Below are 27,486 nucleotides of genomic sequence, written 5' to 3' on the forward strand. Positions count from 1 at the left end.
TTCCAGAAAATCATTTATTTTTCAAATTTGATTTATATAGCAATTTAAAAAAGAAAAACAAGAAAAAATATTTATTTTTTATTGTTTTCCTTACAGCAGTTAGCAACAGTTTTTTTTTACTATAGCAAGCCAAAAATAAATACAAATTTTAAATAATTTCAACTATTTGTTTCATTCACTCATTGTTAGAGGGACACACAGTCCTACATCAAATCATGGCTTCCTGTCTAAGCATTTTCCCGAAGAAATTAAGACAGATCTATTTTTTGTTGTTTTTTTTTTTCTGTGTTCATGTCATAAAATTACACCAGTCGCAGATTTGAGTTGTTCCAGACTGAAGACAAAAAAAGATGCAGAGAGGAGGCCAGTGTAGTGTCGCTGGACGCAGCCCGGCAGAAGCAGTTATAGGACAGTGTTGAACATGCGAGGAGATCATGAGGAACACACGTGAACATGTCAAATCAAAACAAAACAAATAAACTGAAGACATCCCTCAATACCACCCCCAAGGAAAAATAAACTACCATAGATACCTAGAAAAAGATCACTTCTGAGGAAAAAAAAAAAAAAGTTAAATAAAAAAAATGGGTGACTTGACCATTTGAGTCACGTCTCTTTTCCCTGATGGATGTAAAAAATCTCCAGGCAACTGAGGCGGCGACGCCCTCTGTTACTCACTCTGTACCAGTCCCATCAAACGTATCAGCAGCACAAAGCAAAGTCAACATCATCCCTTACATCACTTCCTCCCATCTCTGACAGCAAAGCTGTGTGGGTTCCGCTCTTCGGATGGAAGAAGATCCCGAGCACCGGCTCAGTCGAAACGCAAGCGCCTCACTGTAGAGCCACTGCTAATTCAGTGTGTTTGTTTCTCATTAATGCTGCCGTCATTTCGTTTTTTTTCCTCTTTGTAACCCTGCTGCTCTCATGTGCTTTTGGCAGTTGTACGGAGGCCCGGCAGGGCCACAAAGTCATTCTGGAAGCGTGAATTTGGCGTCCTCTGTCGTTTCCTCTCTCCCTGTGTGGTGAAGAAGGCATCTTGAAAGCGCATGCTTGAGGCTGTTGACTAAACAGAGGCAAAAGAAAACACACAAGAGTTACATCAAGAAACAGACTCATAAAAGACGTTTAGGCATCAAAGTTACAGGTTTGTCTTGACCAGTAAGTCTAATACTTACAAGTCTGCGCTTCACCTTTTTAGGGAGGTCTTCATCTAAAGTATAGACGTCCTCTCTTTTGGCCAGCACCTGAGATCCATCCTCAAACTCCACCTGAAGTTAAAACCCAACATTCAGAGCTTCTTAGAGATCCACTCCAAGGAAAAAGGTGCTTTTAAACATGTTTTTGGGGAGTTTTTCTCTTGATGGAGGACATTTACAAAGAGTATTTCTTTATTCAAATCATTGTGAATCAGGAGCAGACAAAAAGCTGCAGTTTGAGAAAAGTATCTGTGACGGAAAATAAATCTCAGCAACGGGGAGGGGAAGAGGAGGCGGTGTTGCTCTTCATCAACAACTCAGAGGTGAATTCCTAATGATCTACTGTCCTAGAAAACGATAAAAGTTTTTGAAATTTTTGCCTAAAAACGACAATCATAGAACACTTAAAATAGGTCATAAGATGATCAGAGTGGGACTTCGGCAGAAGTTTAAAAACTACACTAGTACATTTGAGGGAAAATTGTTACTCAGTCAAGCTACCGCTGTAGATCTTAGTTTGTCCTCCAAAGAGTAGTTTTGCTGAATCACACTTTTACTTTAATATCCATATATGTTAAACAATATGTTGCAATGCTTGTAAAGCAAAAGCGATGAGGAGTGAAACCATCATTTAAAACATTTTTAAAAATATACATTATATATAAACTGGAAAATTGCACTTATTGGATTTTTAAACTTAAAAAAAAAAATCCCACGTAATTTCTGAATCTTAGACATCAACATCTATCATATCAGGGGGATAAAACAATACTGTGCATCAAAAAAATTTGTGGAAGATTTTTTGTTCTGAAAAAATGTTTGGGGTCAATTCAATTTTTTATTTCAATAGCTGAGAAAAAAACTAAATTGATAAGTTATTTTTTTACTTCAGTGTTAGACATGTTCAGAACTACTAAAGAAGTTTTGACTCATTTTTTACTTTTACCAAACTACTATTATTTTGAAATCAAGCAACTCTAACAATCTGGAAAACTCTACCTGCCTCAGTCAGCATCAAGCCATGTGACATTTTGGGTTAATGATATCAATATTGCACAATTAGATATGATTTTTAGTCTTGTGTCTGTTGTTAAAATAAGTTTATTAAGATAAAAAGTGTTATTTTCTTCTTTTAAAAAGAAGGGAGAAAAGTAGGTTTTGTGCTGCGAAAATGTAGTTCCTAGAGTGACGCCTGGAACTGTGACATAACTAAACATATCCTGACAATGGACATTCCTTGTTCAGTCTTAAAAAAACAAAAAAAAACAGGCCCATGTGCATCTGAGTGTCTGCTTCATAGATGCATTTGTGCATAACTAATGGTTGACGCCCTGCTCAACTAAATAAAGCTTTAAGTGCAAGCCCCAGGACTCTTAGTTAATGAATAATAGAATGAGTTTGAATAATGCAGATTGTCACCTCCTTCATACCCCCCCCCTCCCTCATGGTCTTAGACATTCCATCTTTTCTCTTGACACATCCTCCCTTGCTGTCTCTGAACTCTTATTTTTTTTTGTCCTCTCATCGCTTTCAATGTTCCTTCCAGTCACAGCGACTTAAACGGCTTCCTGAATACCCTAAGTAGCCTTTTTTTTTTTTTTCCCCACTTGTGGCCACCTTACCGGATGTAGACCGCGGGGACCCAGACTACGTCAGAGGACTCACAATAACCGTTCTAAAAGAATCCGACAACTTCACTTCTGTGTCGATGCTCCTCCTAAGCAAAACTGGGTCATTCGCGTACCTGCTGCTTCCACGTGGTCGCACACAAATGCTTCTAATGTGTTTCCCTATGCTAGGTCATGCACGCATGTCACTGTAGAACCATGAAGAAAAAAAAAAAAGGTTTATTCCGTTCAGGTGCTTTTACCTGGAACATGTGAGAGACGTTGGATCCCAGATATTTAGCACCGTAAAAAAGTCCGTCAGGCCATTTTACTTGAACAGCTTCACCCACTTCTGGAGGACCCCGATTTACACAGTCTCTACTCTGAAAACACAAAAAAGGACAGTTTTAGAACCACAAAAAAAGAACATTTAAAATATAAAGTAAATTTGGAGATGACAAACGTGTTTTTTTAAGGTTTTAGAACGAGTATTTGTACCTAAAAGTTTCTTAAGGATTGAACTTGTTTCTAACTTGCCGGTTACAGCAAAACTTCTAGAAAACGGCTTTTCAAATCCCTTTTGGAACCTTTCATTCTGTGTGGTTAGACATGGTTCAAACAAACTTTTTAGCAAGTGAAGTATTCCTGTGAGTAGCCTCCTACTTCTGATCTTTTCTTCCCCCAGTCTTGTTGGATTCATATTTGTTGGATTCATATCCATCTATATGACTGATGGGTTCCAAAATTTCAGGTAAAATGTTGCTTCCGGTTATTAACATTTAAACGTCTTTCCTAAAGTACTGCAAGTCATGTATGATTAAAACAGAAAAAGAAAAAGAGATTTGATCATGCTTTCTTTCTTTTTAAAGCTGCTTTAAAACAGACTAAAAAACATCCGTTTTTTTTTTTTTACAACTTCTGAACTTTGCACTTTAAATGCAACTTTTTTTTACACTTTTTCACTAACTTTAAAGGCCTAAATAGTTTTAAAAATATAGATATCCGTAAAGCATGCACATCCCCACCTCACAATCTGTATAAACACGGCTGTTTTTTTGAATATCTGTGCACCTCTTTAGGTATCTGGCCTTCGACTCTTATGTAAAGTCCCAACATTAATGAGAAATCTGCATTAGACTAACAACAGCCCTAACTTTAACTACACATTATAGATGTTTTTGATGAGACGTTTGGGTGCTTTTAAAGAAAAATCTAACTTTTTTAAGACCGACCAGCAAATGCGATATTTTCCCTAAATCTAGAGGCTTTAATATTTGATACGACCTTGTTCAAATGTGATGGGATTCAATGAAAGGGCGTCTAATTAAGCATAACCTCACCACAATGTCCTCGGGGTAGGTGTCATTGGAGAAGGAGCCGTCATCAAACATGACCTCGTAGAAGGTCTGGGAACTGATCTGGGTAACTTTGGAGCTGTAGTAACGCAGGTTCTTGTGCTTGGAGATCACAGTCTGGCCCAGAGAGATGGGAGCTTGGTTGGCGCGCTGTTTCTAGTTCAGACGAAGAGGAGCAATTAGAGCAGCACAGAAGAACAGAATGTACAGACTGAATTCCTTTGTGACATCTGTAAGCGGCAGGCGGAAGCTCGTTCGTTACAGTGACGAATGTTGATGGGAAATTCAACTTTTATTTGTAGAAAAGTGCATTTAAAAAGCTTCAACATGAACCAAAATGAATATACCTAGCTCCTTTCATCCAACAAAGTCACAAAATATGAAGTAACAGTGCGTTTGGTGCCCCAAAATGACACTCACTCAGTCCAGTTGTCCTATACAGTCAATGATACTGATCATCAGTTCACACAAGCAGCTGCTCCGGTCCAACTTACAGCTGAGGAAATCCGCGACTGGTGTCTGTGGCAGGTGACTGACACCACATAAGGCCAGTCATCCGGCTCCATGACCACGCCCGCAGCGTGGGCACAGGTCACGTGAAAGGAGGTGGGACACCGGCCGCACGAACACTGGATACAAGCCTGCCGCTTCCCCGTGCAGCGATTCCGGCAGTAGATGCACTTCTGCAAACACGTTTTTTAAAAAACACAATGCATCAAACCTAAAACTGTTGTTGTTAGGAAAACGACTTCTTTGTGTTTCAGCGTGGTTGTGTTTGTAAAGCAGCAATCCCAGCCTGGCTGGATAAAAAAAAATACAAACTCAATGATGCCTGAATCTCATCATCTAAAGGGCAAATGTTCAGCTGGGAGTGAAACAAAAGCGCAACATGAAACGAACACTCAGCAAGACGCCCTCCGCCGCTCAGTGGTGTCACAAACCTCCACTGTCATCCAAACCATCGCGTCTCCAACGTAATTACATCTGCGACGTCTTCTGAATGTGCTTTGATTGAAGACCGTTGTAAAAACAAAATTACTTGGAAGAAATGGAGAGCGCAGTTGTGATAGTCACCCTCAAATAATTGCAAAAGTTCAATAAAAGAAAGGAAAACACCACAAGTTTGCGGTTTTCACTGTGAAGTAGTGCTGCCATGTCTGCTGAGAGATTTTTTCCCCCCTTGTGATGAGGTTTGAACAACACATGACTACAAAAGAAAAGTCTTGCAACACACAAGCATCCCCAAAAACATGAAAAATTTTCTTGGAAACCTAGTAGGTTTGGTTTCAGTTACACAAACCCAATAATGACTTCAAAAAGTGAGTGAAACAGTGACGAACACGCGACTCACTGCTATATACTGTAGTGCTCCTTTCACCAATGCTAAAAACTTTCTTTAGGTTATCTTTGTCCATCAAAATGGGGGAAATTGTAACACCTTGTATCCCGTTTTAGATTTGCTAACATTGAACGACCTGATTCAGACTTTCATAGTCAAGTTTAAGAACTGAATCTGGATCAAAGTGTGGCGAGCAGAGGAGTATTTACACCCATTCAGCCCACATCATTGACTTCTCAACATGTATTAGTATATTTTTAGTGCAATTAAGCCGGAACAGTTTTATTTTTAGCATCTTATTCTTTTTTATTTCATGTATCCCTTCATTTACTTCTTTATTGGCAGCTTCACCTTTTTTAATGCGGTCATAACTGCTATGCTGATGCAAATTTGCACAGGCAGAATGTTCTAAAACGTCACTGTTGTTTTAGCTTCCCCATTTTGTCGTGCATTTTATGGTGATTTATTTTAGCATGTTAGTCTAATTTGCAGGAGAAGTCAATCTGGTGTCTTTCTTGTTTTTTTTTGTTTGTTTTTTAACCGTACTTGTAAAAATGTTAAAGTCCCACCTAAAACCCTTCCCTGCGTCTTTTTTTTTAGTTATGATTACGCTGTTTTGGCCAAAGTCAAGCAACAGTACTTCATTACAATTCACCTATGAGTCGTGGGAGGGACCATTGGTGCAGAGCAACCCCACCCCCCTTTCCCCTCTCCGTTGTGAAACAAAGCAGAGCAGGCAATTTGTGGCCCCCTTTGTGATATTTTCTACGTCACAAATAGATGGTCAGAGGAGCATTTTTTTTTTGATCTGCTCTTAATTCACCACGATTTGAATTCAGAAATACACAAAATTCCACTTTAATTTCCTCTATAGATGTTTTCCCTTATCATGAGAAAAAAGTCACTAGGGTATTTAAGGTTTATTTATTCATTTCATCTTAAAAATGGAAAAAGAAGAGTTGGGGATATTAAACTGAAGAAGTAAGAATAGCCAAATAATTACCCGATCATCCTAAAGCATTTTCCTCCTCATTAAACAATTTGTCCTTGGAGGCAAGGACCCTGAAACAAACCCATTTGTTTCTTTGAAACAGCGATTTTTGATGAACTGGTTCTAATCTCTACAGTAACTTCCTAAGTCTTATTTCAGGCATGATGGAGCCCTCTGCATGCAGACATTTTCCACTTTATTCCTTTGGAAAAGCAATGCAAGTGCTTCAGCTCAAAGTAAGTCATTATAATCCAAACTTTTTTTTTTTTTAAAGTTACATTATGAAAGGCTCCGTGTGCTCGCCGCCCTATTTCCCAAGTGAAGTGTTTAAGTTGATGGTTGTCTTGATGACTAACCTGCCCTAGATTTCTTAAATGGTTTTCCAGAGCTAACTTCCTTGTGGACAGCAGCGTCCTTCAAAAAAAACTGACACAGCTGTCTTTGTTCACCTATTCGGGTCAAAATGGGAAGATGGGAACGGTGACAAACTCGACCATCAGCCAAACCTTTGTTGAAATCGGTGTTTACAGCGATAGAATAAAAAAATAAAAAAACACAATGCACTTGAAAGCATGGAGCACATTTGTCGGCAAACTTTGATGCTCTGAATGTGTGTGAGCCAAAAACGTCTTTCCTCCAGCTGGTGCCTTCCTCTGAGTGTCTCTGGGTTCCTGTGTTGAGTCATGCGTTAAGAACATTCCAACAGTAAATTATGAATACGTGTGTGTGTGTGTTTGTACGCGCCTGTGTGCGTGAGTTAACCCAGCCCCTGCTGGTGAATTATGAATGTGCTGGGCAGCTTTAGGAGCAATGGGTCCAACTTTAAACACGTGGCTCAAGAAGTAAATATAAATAAAAGGTAAACCAACAACTGAAGAGCAAATCAATTTAAGAAAAGGAGAGAAAGTGTGCTTATCCTTTTTTTTTTTTTTTTTACAAAAAGTCTATTGTGTAACTTTGTTTTTCTTTTTAATTAAATCATTCTTAAAACACAAAGCATATAAAAAGCCAGCTGCTACTTCAAGGACAGCAAAGAATATAGTTAATTAGAAATGTGGCGCATGTGAACCTTAGTCACAACTGTTTTTTTGGGTAAATACAGGCCGTCTGCCGGCAATAAGTAGGCAGACCTGCGCGGGGCTCGCAGGTGTGCGCTCCTTGCATGCAGTCTGACTGTTAGAATTTGGGAAGCTATGCAATCAGAGCGTAGCTTGTGTGGGTATCCTATGGGCACTTCATCTGGATGAAGATCATCTGCTGGACTATTTACACATGTAGTTGTAAAGTTAGATAAGTTAATTCTTCTCTAAGAGTTCTGGTAAATCGTCCTCCCCCAGGACGTCTGTCCGTCCTGGGGGAGGATCCCTCCTTCATGCGGACAACCCTGAGGTTTCTTCTCTTTTTCCGGAATTCTTTTTTTTTTTAGGAGTTTTTCCTTACCGCAAAGGAGGGTCTAATGGCAGGGACGCCCAGTTTAGTTTAGAATTTTCTATTGAATTCTACGTGTTAATGATCCTTATGATTTTTATGTTTACTTTTTCAATTACCAGTATGAAGGCCATTGAGACGACTGTTGTTGTGATTTTGGGCTATACGAATAAAATAAAATTGAATAGAATTCTATCACCTCAACAACCTGTGCGCCTGGTCAGTAAAGGGGCCGTTCTTGCACCTTACTAACAACTACTTTCTAGCTCCTAATGACTTACTAGAGAGCGTGGCGTAGGGGGAACCGTGCAATAGCATTACTTGAATGTCATAAGTGCGCACAACTTCCATTTTCCCTAAAAATACTTCACGATGCACTTATGACATGCACAAAAATGGCGCATTTCATTTTTAGGCACACCTGCGCTCTCCTTAAGATGCGACTGCTCCTCTCTATGACCCTCCACAGGTCAACCCCTCCATATTAGTACATAAGACTAAGGGCCTTGACAAATAACCACACAAAACTAGAGAGGAGTGTCCCATCAAGAAGCAGTTCGGGCCCAAACATTCGAAGGCTTGAATAGTATCTATATCTTTCTAGCTTAAAGTTAATTCCGTTCATATTTTGGCTGACGGATATGAAAACGAGGCTGTGGTTTGTGCTTTTAAATCCAAATGAGCATAATTTCAGTGTGTTGTGAGAGGCTGTAAACCATTTCCTCGTAAATGCCATGTGGGTAAAGTCACTAGTCCCACTTAGTGTCTGTAAAGTAATACATTTTGCAACATACAGACTAAAATATAAAAGTTTAAATTATTTTAAGGAGACTAAGAAGAAAGTCTAAAACATGTGGGAGCTTTTGAAAAGCCCCATCGCACCTCCGTGGTTCAGTTTGAGTCCGATTTAGTCAGAGCCCCAACTATGTCGGCAAAATTTCAGCTCTTAAACGTGCACGCATTGTATAAAACAATAACTACACACAAACGCACACATCAAAGCTGTCACACGGATCTAATATGGAAATAAGCAACGCACACAAACCCCGCCCCCATCTCCCAACCAATAGCGGGTAATTATCTAGCTTTGATTGCGGGCATGTTCGTCTCACACAGTTAATTAGGGCTTTGAAGACCTCATTAAAGAGACGAGGCCAGCCCCGAAGGCGTGTGCGTGTTTGCTCACCAGCTTGTAGCGCTGCACGGGGATCCTGCTGGTGTCAATGGGACTCTTCTGGACTTCATCGGTGAACCTCGCCTCTGGCAGTGCTACCGCACACATCACATGGGCCCATCTACACACAAACACACATTGAACAGTCGAACACATTGGGATAATTAAGATAAAAAGACAATTAAGCAGAACCCTGGAGAAGAAGGATAAATATGCAGAGATAATCTTTGAGCGGAAGCATATCTCACTTGTCGTTTTGGGTTTTCTTCAGAGCCCCCCCTCTGAGGTTACACAGACAGCACTCCTGAGAGCAGAGACAGATATTAGTGGGTCACCAACAGTCACATGGGTTGCAAACACTTCCTAAACAGATGCATCATGTTTGTGAGTTAGCCTTTTCTGACATTTGTGGTGTCCAGTGTTCCCCCGCTTCTTCAATATTATTTCAATATTTGCAGTTTCACGCATTTGCTGATTTGAATTCCTTCCTCAACTTTGAAGCTTAAACGAGAGGGAAAAGTGTGAAAATGGTAATAGTGTAACAGTGCATAGCGTGTAGTGAGGGCTTTTACAGCCTTAAAACCTATTGCGGCTTAGTTGTAGAACTTAACTCTTGCGATGAACAAGGGACTAAGAGACTTCTGTAATGCAGTTCACCTTTCACTGCCTCTTTTTGGAATTTTGCTTTTTTTTTTTTTTTACAGTGCATTGTTGTCTGCGTCCTGATTGGCTGGCAGCACCCTCAATCAATCTCCTCCATGTTGTGTTAATCTTGATAAATCAGGTCTTTGTTTTCATTCTATTCTACTGAACATATTGAGAGTTTAAACAAGAGACAAAAATGTAAAAAAATACTAATACCCGTCTGACAAAAGTGTATAAAGTGTGTAGTGACGAGTTTTAGTCTTAAAAAATCTATAATAATTGTAAAAAGAAAAAAAAAGCTGATTTCACCTACAGTTGGTTAGTTTTTAAAACGTAATGCGAAATACAAAAAATGAGGAACTACGGTATAAAAAGTGGGGCAATGTTGTAGACATTGTGAAAAAAATACCGCTTAGTTTTCTAGTTTTCTCAAGACAAAATCTGTAAAAACAACTAAAACCGACAGAAAATGTTGTGTATTTCCAAAGTTTTGTCACTAAAGGTTCTGTGAAGGAAGTCTTGTCCCAACAAACTCATATTTATTCTTCTAGTTTTTGTTGTGGTTTTTTAAAACAGCCTACGAGATCAGAAGGCGTGAGAAAAAACACTTGCAGGGTAAAATTGTGTCTTACAGCTGTGAAGCTTCCCTGCGCGCAGCGATCACACAACCACTGTTCATGAATGCCATCTGCCATGACACCGTAGCAGCCTGAAGGAAGCAGAGAAGGAGGTTAGTCAGAAGGAACAATATTTTTCTCAAATACGAGTGGTGATGTGAGGTGTGGGGGGTGTTAAACTCAAGGCCAGATCCATAGAATTAAAGGGAAAAAAAACAGACTTGACAGGAAATGGTAAATCTCTTATGAGCTCCAAAGTGCCACATCAACATTATTTCCACAGATTCTTGACTTCTATTGAAGTGGTATTGTTCCATGTAGACATGCAGAGAACTGCAGACGGAGTGGAAACTGAGATGGCGCTGGTCTGCTTGAACGAGTGTGGATGCAGGAGGGGGGGGGGGTCTGTTTGTGCGGCGATGAGAATGAAAGGCAAACAAAACCAGGAGGAAGCGTTCAAGCTGGGTAGTTTAAGGTGGGTTTTTGGTAAGTAAAACAAATGTTTTATACTAAATATTAATCCTGCCAACCCTCAAACTGACAAACAGAGATAAATTTGGGTTTTAGCTAAACAAACACGAGTCGCCTAAATCTGGGTTAAAATCCAGGAAATGGAAGCAGAAATAAACAACCAATGCGATTTTTTTTTTTTTTTACTTTTGAGTCTGCATATCTCCACACTGTGCTTCGACTATCCATCAACAAACCAAAACTAAAATCTCAGCCCACCTCTGTTTCCTTTCTTAGGCTCAAATGACAGCAGTGGAGAAAAAGCTACATCTACTTCTTGCATCTTTAAACGACACGTGTTGGCTTTTTTCAGCGGTGTCGGGTGACATCCACCATTCCTCCTACACCAACTCAAACAAAGTAAACACAAATGTAGTACAGCTGCTGGGCACACACTCACGCACACACACACACACACACCAGTCCAGCAGAGTGAAAGATGTGGTGGGACATACTTTCAGATGAGTGATGGATACAGAAAAGAAGGGGAAAAAAAACAATGACATTCAAAGCATACTGGGATAACGATGCCCCTTTTAAGGTAAAGGATTTCAGGAGGGGGGGGCTGGTTATTGGAACGAAGGATCGGGATGAGACGGACACAAAAGCAACGTGCGCACGTGTGAGTCTGACTTCTGATCAGACAGACAATTCGCTCTTGTTCGGCTGACGAGGGAAATTAAATACCGTAATTTCCGGACTACAAGCCGCTACTTTTTTCCTGCGCTTACAGCCCTGCGGCTTTTTCAGTGACGCGGCTAATTTATGGATTTAATTGGCGGCCTAATTTAGGGATTTAATTGGCGGCCGCCATGTACGTATTTTCGAACTCAGTGAATAGTTTGTATTCTCTATCTAACACCAAGCACGAGGCATTTTTATTCAACACACCTCTTAGCAGCCAAACAGCATGAACTTGACTTCAGGTCTTAGACACTTCAGTCATGGTTCAACAAAACGAAACACGCATGCCCGGCCGCATCCCAGAATCCTTTGGGGCCATTAGACCCAACGTGCACGTGATCGCCGCTACAATATGATGAAGCTTTCAAGTTAAAAGCAATCGTTAAAAGCAGCGTAAAAAAGTCCACCGTCACCAACGGGTTTGGAAAAGCCGGTTTGCTGCGTGACGGAGAGAACAGCGCATGGAGTGAATGTACACTCCATTTACGGTTTCTAAGGAAACCGTAAAAGCGGAATTTTGCTTTGAAAAACTCACAGCCTCCGTGTGAGCTGGAGACATCTTCTCCTGCTGATTGAGCTGCGGGGCCGATGGCAGTCTGAAGGCTCCCACACGTAACATCGCATCCGCCCCTCATACACAAAACGTACAGTTTTAAGTCCGATTGCTCTGCACAGAAACGATTTGCTCCATCCACCGGCGCAACGGGGACGAAGTGCTCCTCCTTGAAGTCGCCCTGGCCAGAGGTGTCGGAGTAGATAGGAAGGGGAGACAAGGAGCGCGCAGGGCGGGAGCGGAGCGCAGAGGCGTCCGCGGAGTGCAGAGGCTTCTGAATTCTGACGCACGCGCCGCACTGAGGCGCGCGTATCGCGCTGAGGCGCGCGCTTTTCAGTCGCCGCTGCTGTATTTTACCGTTGTGTTTTCTAACCAGTCCTGTTACTCCCATAACGCTGCTGCGACACAAGCGGAAGGAGAGCTTTTCCCGTTCACCCCTCCATGCACTGCTGCTCATTCTTAAACACGTACAACAGAATGGCGAGCCGGGCGTTGGCCCCGCCTTTAGCCCCTAAGACTCATGGGAAATGTGGAATCGCGGATGTAAATTTCCTCAATATAACTGAGGGATGTAATGTTGATTATATGGTTACTGTTTGTAATTTTATGTTAGATACCTAGATTGTCAATAAGTAAAAAAAAAAAATGAAATAAATACACCATAACTGAGGGACTTGTGAACAGAATAGAGGTCCATGCTGTTTGTCAGATGTCGATACACTCAAATACGTGACCCAGAGGCAAAATTGGCACCACCCACAATGTGCTAATGAATTGCACTCACTCTGGGATGCTGGGCGTGATCTGTCAGGATGACAAAATCGGCTATCACATGCGCGTCTTGTACTCTGACGCGGCTTGTATATTTATAAAAGCAGTCAAACACGTGAATATGGGTGGGTGCGGCTTGTAATCGGGTGCGCTTTGTAGTCCGGAATTTACGGTACTTGAAACCGCTGGGGTAGGGGAGGGGGCAGAGACATAAACCTGCTGACCCTACAATTATGACATCAGAAGGACGAGCACAATGTTTGAGAATAGATGGCTTTGTCTTCCCTGGTGGTAAACAAACCCCTTCAAGTTTAGCATCAGTAAACACCTGCATCTATCATGGAAGACATCCTTCATCTTTCATTCATTCACTATGTGTGTCTTTGTACGCACTGGCGTGAACTTGCAGGCAGCAGCTCTGGCAGTAGAGTAGAGGAGAGGTGCCGTCCTCCTGGAGTAACGGGTTTGTCGGGGTTGGGGGAGAGTTTTGCTCCCGGAAGGAAAAGCAGATCTCTGGGACCAGAGGTTTGGTCCTCCTCATCTCTCCTGGTGGGAGTTCTGGGCTCTCTGCTGCAGAAACAGATCTGGGGCTGTCCTCAGCTGAAGCGGATTGACAATCCTTAGCCTTGTCCTCAGCCTGCAGATGTTTGAAGGCAAAACAAAAGTGGCAAAAAAGCAAAAGGGAAACTTCTGAGTAACATCTTTTAGTCAGATATGACCTCTAGTGTCTAAGTAAGAAACCCAAACTTCCTGTTTTTTCCTGCTTCAGATTAATCAATCCCTGTACATCAATATATTGATGTAATTTTAGTTAGGAAAATCACAATTTTTAGCAATATTTTAATTGTTTTTGATTTGTATTTTTGATCTCTCCATTGTCAAAATGTTAAAAAAGGCAAAACTTTAAAGCTCCACTCTGTTCATCTTTTGATCTATAGTAAAAGCGTTTCAAGTGGTCTTCTAATCATGATTTTGACATTTATGGCAAAACCCAAAAAAGCTATGCAGTTTTCTAAGACATAGTTTCTGCGGAATGACAGGAGTTCCTTAGAAATTCACCTCTGAGTTGTAGACGGGACTGTAAGGCTGTCCCCACCATCCCTTTGTATACACTTTCTACGGCCACCTTCCATCCCCTCGCAACTCCAACTAAACATAAATTGGTGCTACAAAAATGGCGAGCAATATTGGACCTCTCCAGTGGTACAGTTGGAGCCAGATGTCGGCTCAGACAACATTCATGCATCGAGTGGATGCATCAGAATGGAGCGGAGCAGCCAGCTTGTGGCCAGCCTTAGGCATTTTCTACATTGCAAATAAGCTCATTTTTCAACGACATTCTTTCTTCCGATTCACAACAACTTTACTTAATAAATATTGCGAAATGTAATTATAAGCATAATTTCTTAATTCATCAGAAAACTGCCACAAGAACATGTTAAAAAAACAACACAATTTTCATCTGAGTGGGTCTTAAGTTAAAGCTGTGTGAAGTTTTAGGAAAATGTGTTAGTTTAATAGAGCAGGAGCGTTCCCACAGCCACTCGCTAGTCTGTTCATGTTCTTCTTTACAGGATTTACTGGTAGATGCTACAGCCTTCAATGTCACATCAGTCAGAAAGCTGATGAAGATACCGCTAAAATGAATGGTGTGCTCTCCATCTGACTTTGAACTGTGAATAAACTGGAACACCTGAAACAGTTTGATAAGATGACAGTTAGTACGTGCTTCAGTGGGGAACTTGTGGCATTAAAACGCTTTAGGAAAACACTTTTGTTGTGTTTTTCTGGCTTCTCTTCTTTTTGCTGGCATCTTCCATCGGTTGCTAAGTCAAAGCTGTGCAGGAGCTACAGCTGATTTGCAGGATGCACACCACTGAGTGTATAAAAGAACTGGACTGAGTGAGTGTGACATCATCCGTAGAAATTGACTCACATCCGGATCCAACAAAATCAAGTCAATTCAGACATTTGTTTGCTACGATACAGATGCCACCACATTGGAGCCAAACGCCATTAGCAAGCAGTGATTGGTTTAACTCAGGATTTTCACTCTTGCCAGTCATTAGTGAGCTTGTTGGGTGTCCACACCCCTACCTGTCTATCAAACGCAAATTATAACTCGAAACCTTGCACTACAAATAACAATATCATGAAAAAAAGATAGGATTAGCAAGAACATGTTAATAAAATACAGCAGAGCAAGAGTGGTTATTCTGACCAATAGAAGTAAGTAATGGCTGTTTATTTCTCTGTAGACATCTATGGCATTTTGGCGTCTTGGAGCCAGCAGGTACTTCCCGTTTGGAACGTGAGAGGGGAGGAAACACTCCGTCCAGTTCTCATTTACAGTTCATACACAAGTTTTTGTCTAACCAAACTTGGGGAACAGATTCCACCTCCAGCTGGGTTAAAATTAAGACTTAGTTCTGAATTTGATCCTGGAAAATGAAAGATTTACCTGTTTTTGTGCCTTTAAAATCCTGTCTTACACAAAAAAAAAACTTCAAAACTGAGTCTTTTAGGCATATAAAAGTGTGAAATGAAAAACAGATTTGCATTGATCTTTGTACCTGATAATAGGGCATAAAGAGTGTGCAGACAGCGCAGTACGGCTGCATGCTGGCGGCATGAGCATTGTATTCTTTCTCTGCTGCAAAGCAAGGTTTTCGGTTTTGCCAAAGGTGAACAAGAGGCTTTGCCCACGGCTCCAGTTCCTGCTCCTCTTCCTCTGCCAAGCTTGCTTCAGAGGGCTCTGAGTAAAAAAAAAATAATAATAATTCCAAATTAAAATTCAATTTATTTATCATTTCAAAACATACTATTATTTTAAAATGACAAGACGTGTAACCTCTGAAAAAAATGCTGAAAGAATTTATGTTAAAACTGTTGATCCCTTCTTCAAAAATAATAATAACAATAATAATAATAATAATGGATTGGATTTATCTGCGCTTTTCAAGACACTCAAAGCGCTTACAGTGTGTCCATTATTCATTCACTCCTCATTCATACTTGGTGACGGTAAGCTACGGTTGTAGCCACAGCTGCCCTGGGGCAGACTGACAGAGGCGTGGCTGCCATTTCGCGCCTACGGCCCCTCTGACCATCACCGGGAGCATTCATGCTCATTCACACACCAGTGGAGCCACACTGGAGGCAAGGAGGGTGAAGTGTCTTGCCCAAGGACACAACAACACTTGGCTGGTGGGAGCGGGGATCGAACCGCCAACCCTTCGGTCATTGGACGACCTGCTCAACCACCTGAGCCACTGTCGCCCTAAATCCGCGGCTAGAACAAAAATACCGTGTTATTTCATTTCCCTCTGACTGTTAGTGACCCCAAATAATTACTATGGGACTTTTGTTTTCTTTTTTTGAATCTGGATTTAAATTGCAGCATCAAAAGACAGAAATCTCTCAAACAAAGCATATTCTTTTAGACAGAGTGGAGATTCCTGCTATACTTATTTTTTAATTGAGCTCAGAAAAAGACAGCGTCGTGTCATATTTCACATATATTTTTCAAAGGCAGAAAAAAAAAAACATGTTCTTTGCCATTTCGACACCACAATTAACTTAACAACCGCCTGTCTCTTTATAAAACCGCCCTAAAAATTAAGCTGTCATCATCACAGAACAGGCTTTTTATGGTTTCATTTATATTTTTTAATTGCAAAGTCATTCGTCTTCTTTTTTTCTCTTTTATAAATCACGGAGGGAACAAATGTGTTTGTGGGTGCATCTAATTTTTCCTTTGCTGAGGCGGACCCTCCCTCAGACATCGTTAAAACAAGGATTATCCATCACAAAGTCACTATGCTAAAGTCTGAGAATTAATTCGGCTTGGTTTATGTTCGTTTAGCCATCAGAGGTCTCACATGATGTAAAGCTGGGAGGTGCTTGAACATGGAAAAGTGAAAATGTACCAGAAAACATTTACTTGACTCAATTGGTTTCATTTTTAGTTTACAGCTTCAAGGCATTTTAACATGCTATTTGCCTTGTTAAAATACCCCATCATGAACCAAGACAATGCTACAGAGCCTGGAAATCCAATCAATGTGAAAGAAAAGTTTGGCAGCTGTGTTTTGGTTGACCACAACAAGTCAAAGTTTTATGGTTTCCGGCCTGGTTCCACTCTATCGCAGCTCTCTTAGCACTCTTGCGCAACAAACCACCACAGGAAACGTCTCGCTGAAATGACTGAAGTCTGTTTTAAAGCTAATTTCCCAATGAGCTGTGAGCGAGTGTGCAAATGCGCCCACCCTCGTCGCTGGTGGTCTGTTGCTTGACGGCAGTGGGCACAGCTCTGGCGGTGGGTTTCCTGAGTGGGTGGCGCCAGCTCTTAGTGGTCTTCTTTGTGAGGGCGGGGTACTGCTAAGGACAAAAGAAAAGAAAAAAAAACAGACAGGAGGTCACTGGAAGCTGGTAAAGGAGCGTATGATGAGCCTTTCTTTTGCGAAAAAGCATATCTAAAGTTAGACGAGTAAACAAAAATCAGGGGAACAAACCTCGCCAGGCTGCAGGCCTGAGTCGTCACATTCACTTGAGTCCTCCTCTTCCTCAGACGAGCTGCTACTGCTCTCCTTTCCGCTGCTTAGCTGCTCCTCTTCATCAGATGTTCCCTCCTCCATGTCGGAGGCTGTGTCCTGCTCTGCTGCAGTGCCCAGTGACACCAGCATCTCAGAGTACATCCTCTCGTCCACCTCCCTTTGTCCCCCAAGTTCCCGTCCTTTGGACAAAGATTCTGCCCTGTTCGCCTCTCCTCTTTGAGGCTGGTCCTCCTCACAGAGCCCCAGGGGCTCAATAGCACCAATAGATAGGAGAGAAGTGGGCTCCAGTTGGGCCCAGGTGAAAGCAACACCACCATCTTCCTGGTTTTTGGACCGACAGAGGTCTTGTCCCGGGACTTCCAGGTCTGTGACCTGCTTACATAGAGGTTCGCTCCACATGGTGTATGTTAGTGGGTCGTGGGAAAAATTCGAAGGGAGCTCTGGGTTCAGACCCTGGATGAGAGCTGAAGGCTCCTGGGAGCTAAAGTTTTTCCAGATGCCACTGGAGAAGGTTTTAGCCTCCATGTAGGAAGAAGGAGAGTCAGAGGAGGGGTGTGTAGTGAACTGGCTGAGATGCGATAGTGTGTGGTTGGCATTATGGGTAGGTAATGGAGGGACAGGAGCTGAGAACTTCTGGTTCGTGTCACTCGAGACGCTGCCGCCCATTTGAACTGCGTCTTTGGAGTCATCTTGATTCTTTTCTTCCGAGTTGGGATGTGGTTCTCTTGGACTTGCAGTTCTTTGAGCCAGTTGGCTGTGGACTGCACCCCCATGTCCAGCGGGACACTTTTCCATCTCCACCGGATGGTTTGCTGGAGTGACGGGGGAAATTATTAGCGTTTCATGGACACCGGCAGATGTTTTTTCCTGCAAACCACTAGCACTCCAATGAGCCGTGTTTCCTCTGTGTCCTGCCTCTCCGTGGTTGGCACGTTTTCCTGCTTCTGCCGACAGCTTTGCATCGGCTCCTTCACGTTGGTTTTCGGCGTGACAATGGACGGGCAGCTCGGTCAGAGTCTCCCTCTGTAGCACAGGTGCCACCTGGTTGCTAGACGCGCTTGGCTTTGGGAAAGCCAAGCCCTCGTCTGTGGCGGGGGTGAGGGAGGGCATTTCTTGGGTTAAGACCGGGGGCAAAGGGCAGATTCCAGCCTTGTCCTCTGGCTCCGGCGTGAGTCGAGGCATATCCACTGCGGCCTGCTGGAGCACGGGAGGGAACAGGTTTTCCTCGACCGATCTTTTCCCAGCCCTGCAGTTGTGTTGCAAAGGAGCAAGAGAGGCATTTGATGTGCAACTACCCCCCTCTGCTGGCTCACTCTTAAGATTATAAAGTGCTTCTGTGGTGGAGTGTTGTTTAATGCATGTGGGGTCAACACGGGTGTGTATTTTCTCTGCTTTAACAGTGTTATTGTGATCCTGGATGTCCGTGTTGCTGTCAGCATTCAAAGACTGGCTTAAAGAGGAGGAACCATTTATCTGGGATTGAAGGGGGAACGAGTCCGTTATGGTTTCAGTAGAAATATTCGTGTGGCAAGGTAAACTGATGTTGTTGGCTTCTAGGGGAGGAATTCTGACAGAGTCCAAGCAATTTTGCGACACAGAGGACAAACTCCTCTTTTCTTTGGCTCCGGGCTGCATTTGAATGACCTTAGGGTTTGATATTTGACTTTCGGGGATCGGGCTTGTTGACCTTGACAGGGACTGGGGAACGCCGGGAATCTCTGTCGGGGATCTTTTTTCCTCGTCATTTATCGGCGAAGCAGGCGAGTCAGAGTTCTGTGCGTCGCTCTTAAAGGAAAAGCCCAAACCTTTACTCTCAACTCGATTTACTTTGACAACGCACATCTGTCTGCAAGCACCTGTCAAAAATATATATATACACTAATAAATAAAATGGAAAGCTGACTTGTTGCACAGCAAGTTATAATCACTTCTTACCAGAGAGCTGCACAGAGTTTATATTCTGGCTTTGGTTGGACTCAGATACTTTCTTCTTGCATGCTGCCCCAGTAACTGATTTTCGTACTTTGGGCCCAGACGGACCACCAGAACCTTTTTTTTTGCTTCCCTTTAGTGCTAAGCCCTCATCGAGTCCAACTGGCTCTTCCGAGGTCCTGAGGCGCTTGGAGTGCATGCGCGAGTGGCTGCTGCTGTAAGGAGGGAGGTGAAACAAAGAAGACTGAGACTCAAAATGACCAAAAACATAAAACAGCTTTTCTTTTATGAAGACGTGGCTTTTTTTTCTCTAATATTTATAGCTCCAAACCCTAGAAGTCACCAGTTTTTAATAAGATGACAATCAAAATTAGTGCCCAAGGTTAACAGAATAATTAGAGTCACCGTCGTAAAATATTAAAATAAATCATATTTATCCATTTAGTAGTACAAGATATATTTCAAATCGGATCAAAATTTCCACTAAATGAAAAAATGAGTCTACATACGACTTTGATAATAGGATTTGAAAAGGGAATGGAAGAATTTTTTGTTGATGCAGAGACCACCAAATGTTTCGAATTGAGACATTTTCAAAACTCCTTTGTAATTTCTTTCTATTTATCAAAATCCCAAAGCCCAGTGAGATGGTGTGTTTCTGTGTGTCTATAGTTATAACTGTAAAGATGTTGTGCTACTTGGAAACAGTACCCCTTGCTGGAAGACTTGGCCTTCCGGCGCCGGTGCAGCCAGCTCTGCAGTTCTGGTGTTGTACCCGGAGTGGCCAGGGTGTGGTCAATGACGGCAGAATCCTTCCCCAACATCCATGCTGCGTACCGGTCGGGCTGAAAGCGCTTTACGAAGGGCTCCATGGATATTTTGACCATGTCCTTGCTACATGTACACTAAAAAAGAAAAAGAATAAAAAGAGAGTATTGTGATGTGTCGTCTTTAAAAAAGATCCTATGTTATGCTTCTGTTTACGGCAGCACTTTGATAGCTTTTCATTCTAATCATACATAAATAGACTCTGTAGGAGGGATAACCTGAGATTACCTGGGTGGCCACTTTGCCGTAGTCAATCCAGCGCACGGTGGCAAAGTTCGTGGATTCTGCACAGTTGAAGCCATGATTGAATCCAGCATGGTACCCATACGGGAAGGTGATCATAAACTCCCCAGCTTCCTGAGTAATCTGACATTTAATAACGGGAAGGAAGGGAAATAAGTTTTTAGAGTGATGCAACATGAAATGGCGCTCGTTTGGGGGCAGAAAACATGGAAATAAAAATATTTTGGTGTAAATTTCTTCAAGTCAGTGCTTATTTCAGTCAGTGGACAAAGTAGTAAAAAAGTGAAGAAGAATTTTGTTTTTCTTTTTTTCTTCATGGGAATGACAGGTTACCTTATCAAAGGGAATTCCATACTTCTTCAGGATGGACGGGGAGATTAGAGTCATCTTGTGACGGAGAAAAGCCTCACATCCTTTGAAGCTGTTTGGGAAGAAACCTGTCAAACAAGAAGACACCATCAAAGAGAGTTCACCAGTCCTAATATCTATCTATAGAAGAAGCTTTTCAGCACTTGATAGCACCAATGCTTTTTAACGTTATTTAAAATAAATTGTCCTTCATCTTGAGTATCCAAACGTTATACCAACTGTAAGTTCATATTTAAACATTTCTCTTAGAAAAAATAACAGTATAATAGATACACAAATGAATTAATTTCTTGTGGGAAACTTTTATAGTCAAGAAGTCTCACTGCGCATACTTCTGTAGAATGTTATTTAATCATTGAATTATTTCCAATACAATGACACTGCACATGTTGTGTCACCTGTAGCCAGACGCTCCAGTCTCTTCCCGTGTTCAGGAGGGATGGCATACCTTATATAAGCAGAGATGAGAAAAGGAAACTGTTATTTTATTAATACGTCGCTATGGCAGCTTTAGTGCCGCACAGAGAATTTCAAGGCTGCCATCAAGTGGTGGATTTGTGTGCTATGTCCTATATTCTTGAGCGTCTTCACAGAATCCGCTCGCTGTGCGTTCACAGGAGAGGGGTGGCCCCTCCAAAAGAGGGAGAGTAAAAAAGAAGGATGAATGCCGCACAGAAATCCCCGTCTATTTTATGAATTATATCATTCGACTAGTAGTTTAGTAGCAGAGGAGCCTGGACACTGAAGGTTTGAGCTGAAAATCCTGGAGAGAACAAGCAGTTCTGCAGTCTGGAATACAAGAGCCCTCGTAGGATGTCCCTGACAAGTACGTTTATGTAAAATCTTTTATTTTATTTTCTAGTTTAGCCATAAAATAATTACCAAAAGAAGAAGTTAGAAATGTTTTAATAGGTTAAAGGTAACCGGGGAACTATTTCAGATGCACCAACAAACTGAGGAAACCTTCAGGAATAATTCAAATGTCAAGTTTTGCAATAATCCAGCCTGGATGGGAAGAAATTGTGGATTTTTTTAGATATCTGTTCAACATGACAAACCAATTCAATTGATTGAATCCTTTTCACTGCTATCCATTACAGCAGAGTAACTAATTTGATGCACAAACGTCCTCATGTGTCTGTAATTTCATAAAAACAATCGGTGATTGCTGATTACCGTCGTGTTATAAGCCAGTGAAATATTTAACCCACTTCATTCCACCTTTTTTCTGTGCTGCACTGCTGATGCAACCTGGATTTAACATTTTTCCAAAAGTTCTCAGCAACAAAACTGGGGAGCGTGACAGAAGAAATCCCTGAAGGTTTGAGTCGACATTTTATTTGACTCGCTCCAACCGCCCTCAGGTCCGCGGCGTTTCTGTCATCGTGTCACCTGTCAGCTTAACACGGCAATGGGGGGACTCGGTGAGACAGGGACACAACCCTCAGGTGGAGGTGCAACAGAGAGGGAATGTGGGACGGAGAGGAGGCGCCGTTTTTTTTTTTTTTTTTTAAAGCTGCTTCCCTGGAGAGATGAGTTGTCAAAAAAGCAACAGAATGGGAGCACACGCGAGTGTGTGCAGAAGATGATAAGAATATGTATGTGGAGGACCTTGGCACATAAGGCTGCTCCTTGTAAGTGTGCATGTGTGTCACTGTCTGGCTGTGACACTGATCCCTGTGGGGGTTGCAGGGTTCACCGCTCTAATGAGCAGAGGTTTCTCCACAGTGAGAAAAAAAAGGGGGAAAAAAAAGCCAGACCCCCTTTTTTTCCTCACTACTCTGCATTTTTCACCCATTCTGTAATCGTCACCTACGGTGACCAACCTCCTTTAAGATCCTATTATTAGACTGAGTCTATACAGCGAATGAATCTGACTTGCCTTTGAATAATGAAGTTTAAAATATGATGGAAGATTTGTCATCTGGTAAATACATATATGTAGTATTCAAGTCTGAAATCCTAAATTTAAATTAAAAAATATAAAACTTTTTAACCACTTAAATCCCACTCCAATCAGAGTCCCACTTGTGAGTTGTGGGCAGGACCGTATTGTTACTGAGAGCTTTCTGTTTACAGTCTTTCCTGCTTACTTCCAGCCCCTCACACCCCCAACCTAACATTACAGGTACTACAAAAATGGGGAGCAATACCGGACTATCCAGCCGTACATTTTCAAGCCAGATACCAGCTCAGACGAGGAAAACCAAGACGTACACGGATCTATTTGTCTGCAAAGGGATGCATCAGAATGGAGCAGAGCAGGGACCTTGTGTCCCCGCCCAGCGTATTTTCTACGTCACAAATACACTAGCATTTCTACTTGGATTTGTTTTTTACTCAAAAGGAAAAAAACAGAAAATAATGGTTTAAGGATGATGACAAATATTATTTTAGTAGGATTTTAAAAAATTGTCATTTTCCATCTTTTCACTGGATCGTCAGCCAGCCGAGCTGGTAAGAGTTCAGACAGGTAACCAATTACAAATAACAAACAAGTTTGTCATTGGGTTAACTTGGTTTCTCCAAATAACTCTGGATATTTTGCACATAATGAATGAACTCACATTCTGCATTCAAAGAGCCCCTCCTTACACACATTCACACTCACCAGGACTTGGGCTCTCCAAAATGAAGGTAGTTGATGCTGTACAGGTCCATATCTTCAGTGTGCCAGGAGAAGGTGGTCTTCCACATGCCAAAGTATAGATACGGAGTGTTGACCCCCTGTATGGAAACCCCGCAGTCCTCTTCGATGACGTCTAGGATGGAGTTCAGGTGGCCAATGTTCCACTCCTCCACATCCTGGGAAACCATGAGTTTGATCAGCTGTATTTTTAAGAGCAATCGTCGTACCTCATTGGGATGACACTCATTTTGTTCTGTTGTTTCAGCAGAATTCCAAACTTTTTCGGAACAAAAGTGAACATCGAATGACCATAAAAGCAGAATTAATGTAACAGCAGCTACCAATAACGAAGGTTTTACTTTTTGAAAACTTTGCTTGTGTTCCTGAAACAGACATCTTTAAACTATTTTAAAACTATTTTGTTCAAGTTTGTGCGAGTTACCAAAATAACTATGGTGCCTATGTGTTTCATAAATTAGTCTAAAATCCCTGAAAACTTTTGTGCAAGTTTAAAACTAAAACTTTTGAGCTGTTATCCAACCTTTTTTATGACCATTTTTCCAAATTACATTTAATGTCCTGGTCCAAACAAAGGAAATGATCTTGAATAGGACTTCCATTATCCACATATGCAGCGAAGCAGTAAAGTTTAGGGGAAAAACGAAAGATTTGGGAGGAACCCGGTCAGACCATCGACAGCCGGATCAGAAACGAAAAGTATGGAAAACCTCTGGAAAATAAGGTGGACTAAAGTGCCTCAAGAAAAGGCCTCAGTTTGGAGGTCTGGAAGTTTTAACAATTATGCCTCCATCCCCTCTAATAATGTGGTGATCTACTGATTATTCTCATTTTATTGCTTGCAATAAAGATTCACTACACCTTTTAATGCTCTACTTGTATTTAATGTTTGGGAAAACTTAATTTAGAAAATCTTTTGTGCATTTCTGTGATCAAAACAAAAAAAAAAGCAAAAACAAACAAACGCGGATGGAGATGCTGGAAATCCTCTACCTCATCATAAAGACTCCCACTGACATCAGCACCATATATGGGCGACACAAACGTGAGGTTCTTCCAGTATTTCCTCTCAAGGTCTTCGTAGTTCAGGTAGCGAGGTGTGCAGTACCTGCGAGCGGGCACAAAGATGGATGCTCATTGGTCGGTAAGACAAACAGGTGACATCTTAAAACTCAAACAGCACCCCATACAAAAATACATAGATTTAAAAAAAATGTTTTTAAAGCAGATTTTAAAATATTACAGCTGGCGATGTTCATTCACACATTTGTGTGAATTTAACTGTCTTCAAAAAATAAAGAAAAAGGTAAAAACTCACAAACAAATGTGTGACTGTGTGTCAACATTTTAAACAAATATTTTCAACAGAAAAAAAAAGTTCTTGAAGGACAGACGTTTTTATTTCTAAGGAGCCCTCCCTCCTGTTTCCTGTAAGTTATGATGTTAAAATATCCGTCAACTCTCCCTCAAGCAGTCCTAGAAAGCTCAAAGACACTCACATGTCACTGTTAGCCAACCGTCTGAACTCCTGCACGCTCAGAGGCTTTTTCTGGATGTTGTATTGAGTGAAAAGCCCCGACTGGCCGGCCACCATCTGCTGGATGGGAGCGTCGATCATCAAGTTGTCAATATCGTCATACGTACGCCGAGGTTTCCACCCTTTAGGAGGAATGACCTGAAAGACCAAAGGCAAAGACTGCATTTTCAGACAATAAATCCAAACATATTCAAACTTTGATTGTTAAACAGTTGTTTTTATATCATTTTTATGAGTTCAGCTTGTCTTTTTTACTTTTTGTAGTGAAGCAAGAATGAATCCAAAGTGATGCAATAATGTGCAGATTGACTGAAGAAAAAAAAAGGCTCAAATCTGAAGGAAAAAAAGGCTCAAATCTGTGCTAACCTTAGCCAAGCCGGCCCGATGTGCACCCTGGGACTCCATATAGACCAGGTACTTGTTAAAGTCTTCAAATTCTTCCATCGTGGGCCTGAAGGTCATAATCTTGCAGGTGGGGTTTGCAGGGCTGGATACCCCTGCTCCCGCCATCCTGCCACCTCACCTGCTACAACCTGAAAAATAATACAAATGAAAAAATATACATAAAAGAAAATACAAAATCCACTTCATTGTTTTTGCTGCATTAATTTTGGTTCAAAACTAGGTTTACATGTCGACACTGTGTTGTTTAAGTTTTGCGCTTGCTATACATGATATGCTGAACAATAAAAGTATTCCAGATGTTGAAAGTATAAATTTAACTAGAAAGAAACATGAATTACATCATATTTGACATTAAAATTCAGATACTCTTGTTGTCCACATGTGAATTAATAATTGAAGTAACAGATTTTCTTCTAATTTGAAGACTTAGCATTTTTATGTCAAATATTTTTCCAAAATTCCTACTTTTTTTTGCGCTAAGAGGGTGTGGGCCTCTTCCAGAGTACAAAATAACATTTTTTAATCTAATATTTGGCAGTGTATTTTAAGAATTGACCGCTAGATGGCGGCAGCGGGTGTAATGTTTTGATGGTGTGAGCCCCACTGGTACATTTCTAAGTTTTTAGCTTTTGTCCCATCCACCCACCCATCCCACTCCTAACACTGAATTTACTGTAACAACACACAAAGGAAAACACACGACCTCCGCGGTTTTAATGGATTTTTTTCTCAACCATGTTTCTTTACTGCAAACCACATGACCCGACAATGCAAAACACACGTATTTACTAGGTAGTAGTTACATAGTGAAACTAGTTCAGGAGAAAGAAAGAAAGTGATTAAAGTTGATTTTTTAAGGAGGGGGGGGGGGGTTACAGTTAATTTGCATAAACCGGATAACATGTATTTAAAGAGTTGGCATCTAAATAGCTCTAAAATAAAATAAACTTAAGAAGAAAAAAAAATTTCGGCTGAAATGCAGTTTGACTTCTATTTAGTCGCTGGTGGTTTGTGGCTCTGCTGATCTTTGTTGTCTGCCAACGCAACTAGCTAGCTAGCTTACGTTATGTTATGATGCCAAGCAATGGCTGAACAAACAGCGCACCTTGCTGGCTCAGCTAACTCGCTAACACATTATAGCAGTCGTTTGAGTTCCTTTTTCATTTTCTAAAAATGGGAAATGACGGGGGTCGATTCAGTATACGGAGTAGATAGCTGCCAGAGCGAGTAAAGTGCAACAAACTGTTATGCTAACCTAGCTAAAGCGTTAGCTGATATGTTACTTACACGAGTGGGATTTAAATGCCTCCTAAGGTGGCTGCACGCAGGCCCCGGAGCTACTTCGTGTGAGACTTCATATTCTCCAGAATGATAAAACTAAGAATGTATGCGCTGATTTTAAAATAATAATAAATATTAGCTTGCAATTTCAGAAAGAAAAAAAAACGATAAATTGCAAATCGAGCAGCCCGAGACGGGAACGATCGCGACCCAACTTGTGTTTTGGGGTTATGCTAACGCTAAGCCGTCCAGAGCTGCACAAAATCAGCACTGGAGTCACGAAATTTGCTCGCTGCTGCTCAAATACTAACACCACCCGCGACTAGCATGCACTAAAACCTTGAACAGAGCCTCTCCCCGCACCGGAATGAAAGCGCTGTACCTCAAATTAACAGACTTGTGGATCGTTCTGTGGTTTGTCTCCTTCCTTGTTCGTCCAGCTGATTCACATGACAGCTGCTGCCGCTGCCCCGTGCATCGAGGAACGGCTACGTTTCCGAGCTCCAACAGCCTGCAGCGCTCATGGCCGAAGGACAAGGAGAGGCGTCAGCCTCATCCAGGCACTGTGAGATCTGCTAACTGGGACGCAAGCAGATCTGGCAACCTGGATGTTGACACACAGATAAATCTCTATTCATGAACGTCCACCGGAAAGGTTCCAGCATTTTCACCCATTATGTTGCCAAGTAAAACAATTTAAAAGTGGCCACATTTTGACAGTAATTTTTAAAAATTGACTTTATTTTCAATATACTGACGTTCACCGACTAACATTAGAATTATTCTAAGAATTTTTACTTTACTTTGAAAGCTCT

General features: G+C 41.6%; 1 protein-coding gene across 13 annotated transcripts; it reads right to left on the reverse strand.

Annotated features, from left to right (window-relative positions):
- kdm4c (lysine (K)-specific demethylase 4C) lies at positions 1-27,486 on the reverse strand. Of its 13 annotated transcripts, none has more exons than XM_078945377.1 (22): positions 26,678-27,486; positions 25,352-25,518; positions 24,948-25,123; positions 24,442-24,556; positions 23,413-23,606; positions 21,200-21,249; positions 20,766-20,869; positions 20,418-20,555; positions 20,073-20,266; positions 19,365-19,573; positions 17,388-19,285; positions 17,142-17,250; positions 15,447-15,628; positions 13,267-13,510; positions 10,371-10,447; positions 9,342-9,397; positions 9,106-9,214; positions 4,656-4,844; positions 4,147-4,317; positions 3,070-3,189; positions 1,194-1,271; positions 1-1,066 (listed from the first exon to the last, which is right to left on the reverse strand). In XM_078945377.1, the coding sequence occupies exons 2-22, from the start codon at positions 25,493-25,495 to the stop codon at positions 926-928; spliced, it is 4,698 nt and encodes a 1,565-aa protein (XP_078801503.1). In that variant the 5' UTR covers positions 25,496-25,518; positions 26,678-27,486; the 3' UTR covers positions 1-925. The 13 variants fall into 13 exon arrangements, with proteins under 13 accessions (XP_078801503.1, XP_078801497.1, XP_078801500.1 ...); XM_078945371.1 differs by having other exon boundaries at positions 1,179-1,271; positions 17,142-17,253; XM_078945374.1 differs by having other exon boundaries at positions 19,365-19,576.

Source organism: Oryzias latipes, chromosome 1 (genome assembly GCF_053564925.1).
Source record: "Oryzias latipes strain Hd-rR chromosome 1, Olatipes_Hd-rR_3.1".
NCBI classification, from domain to species: Eukaryota; Metazoa; Chordata; class Actinopteri; order Beloniformes; family Adrianichthyidae; genus Oryzias; species Oryzias latipes.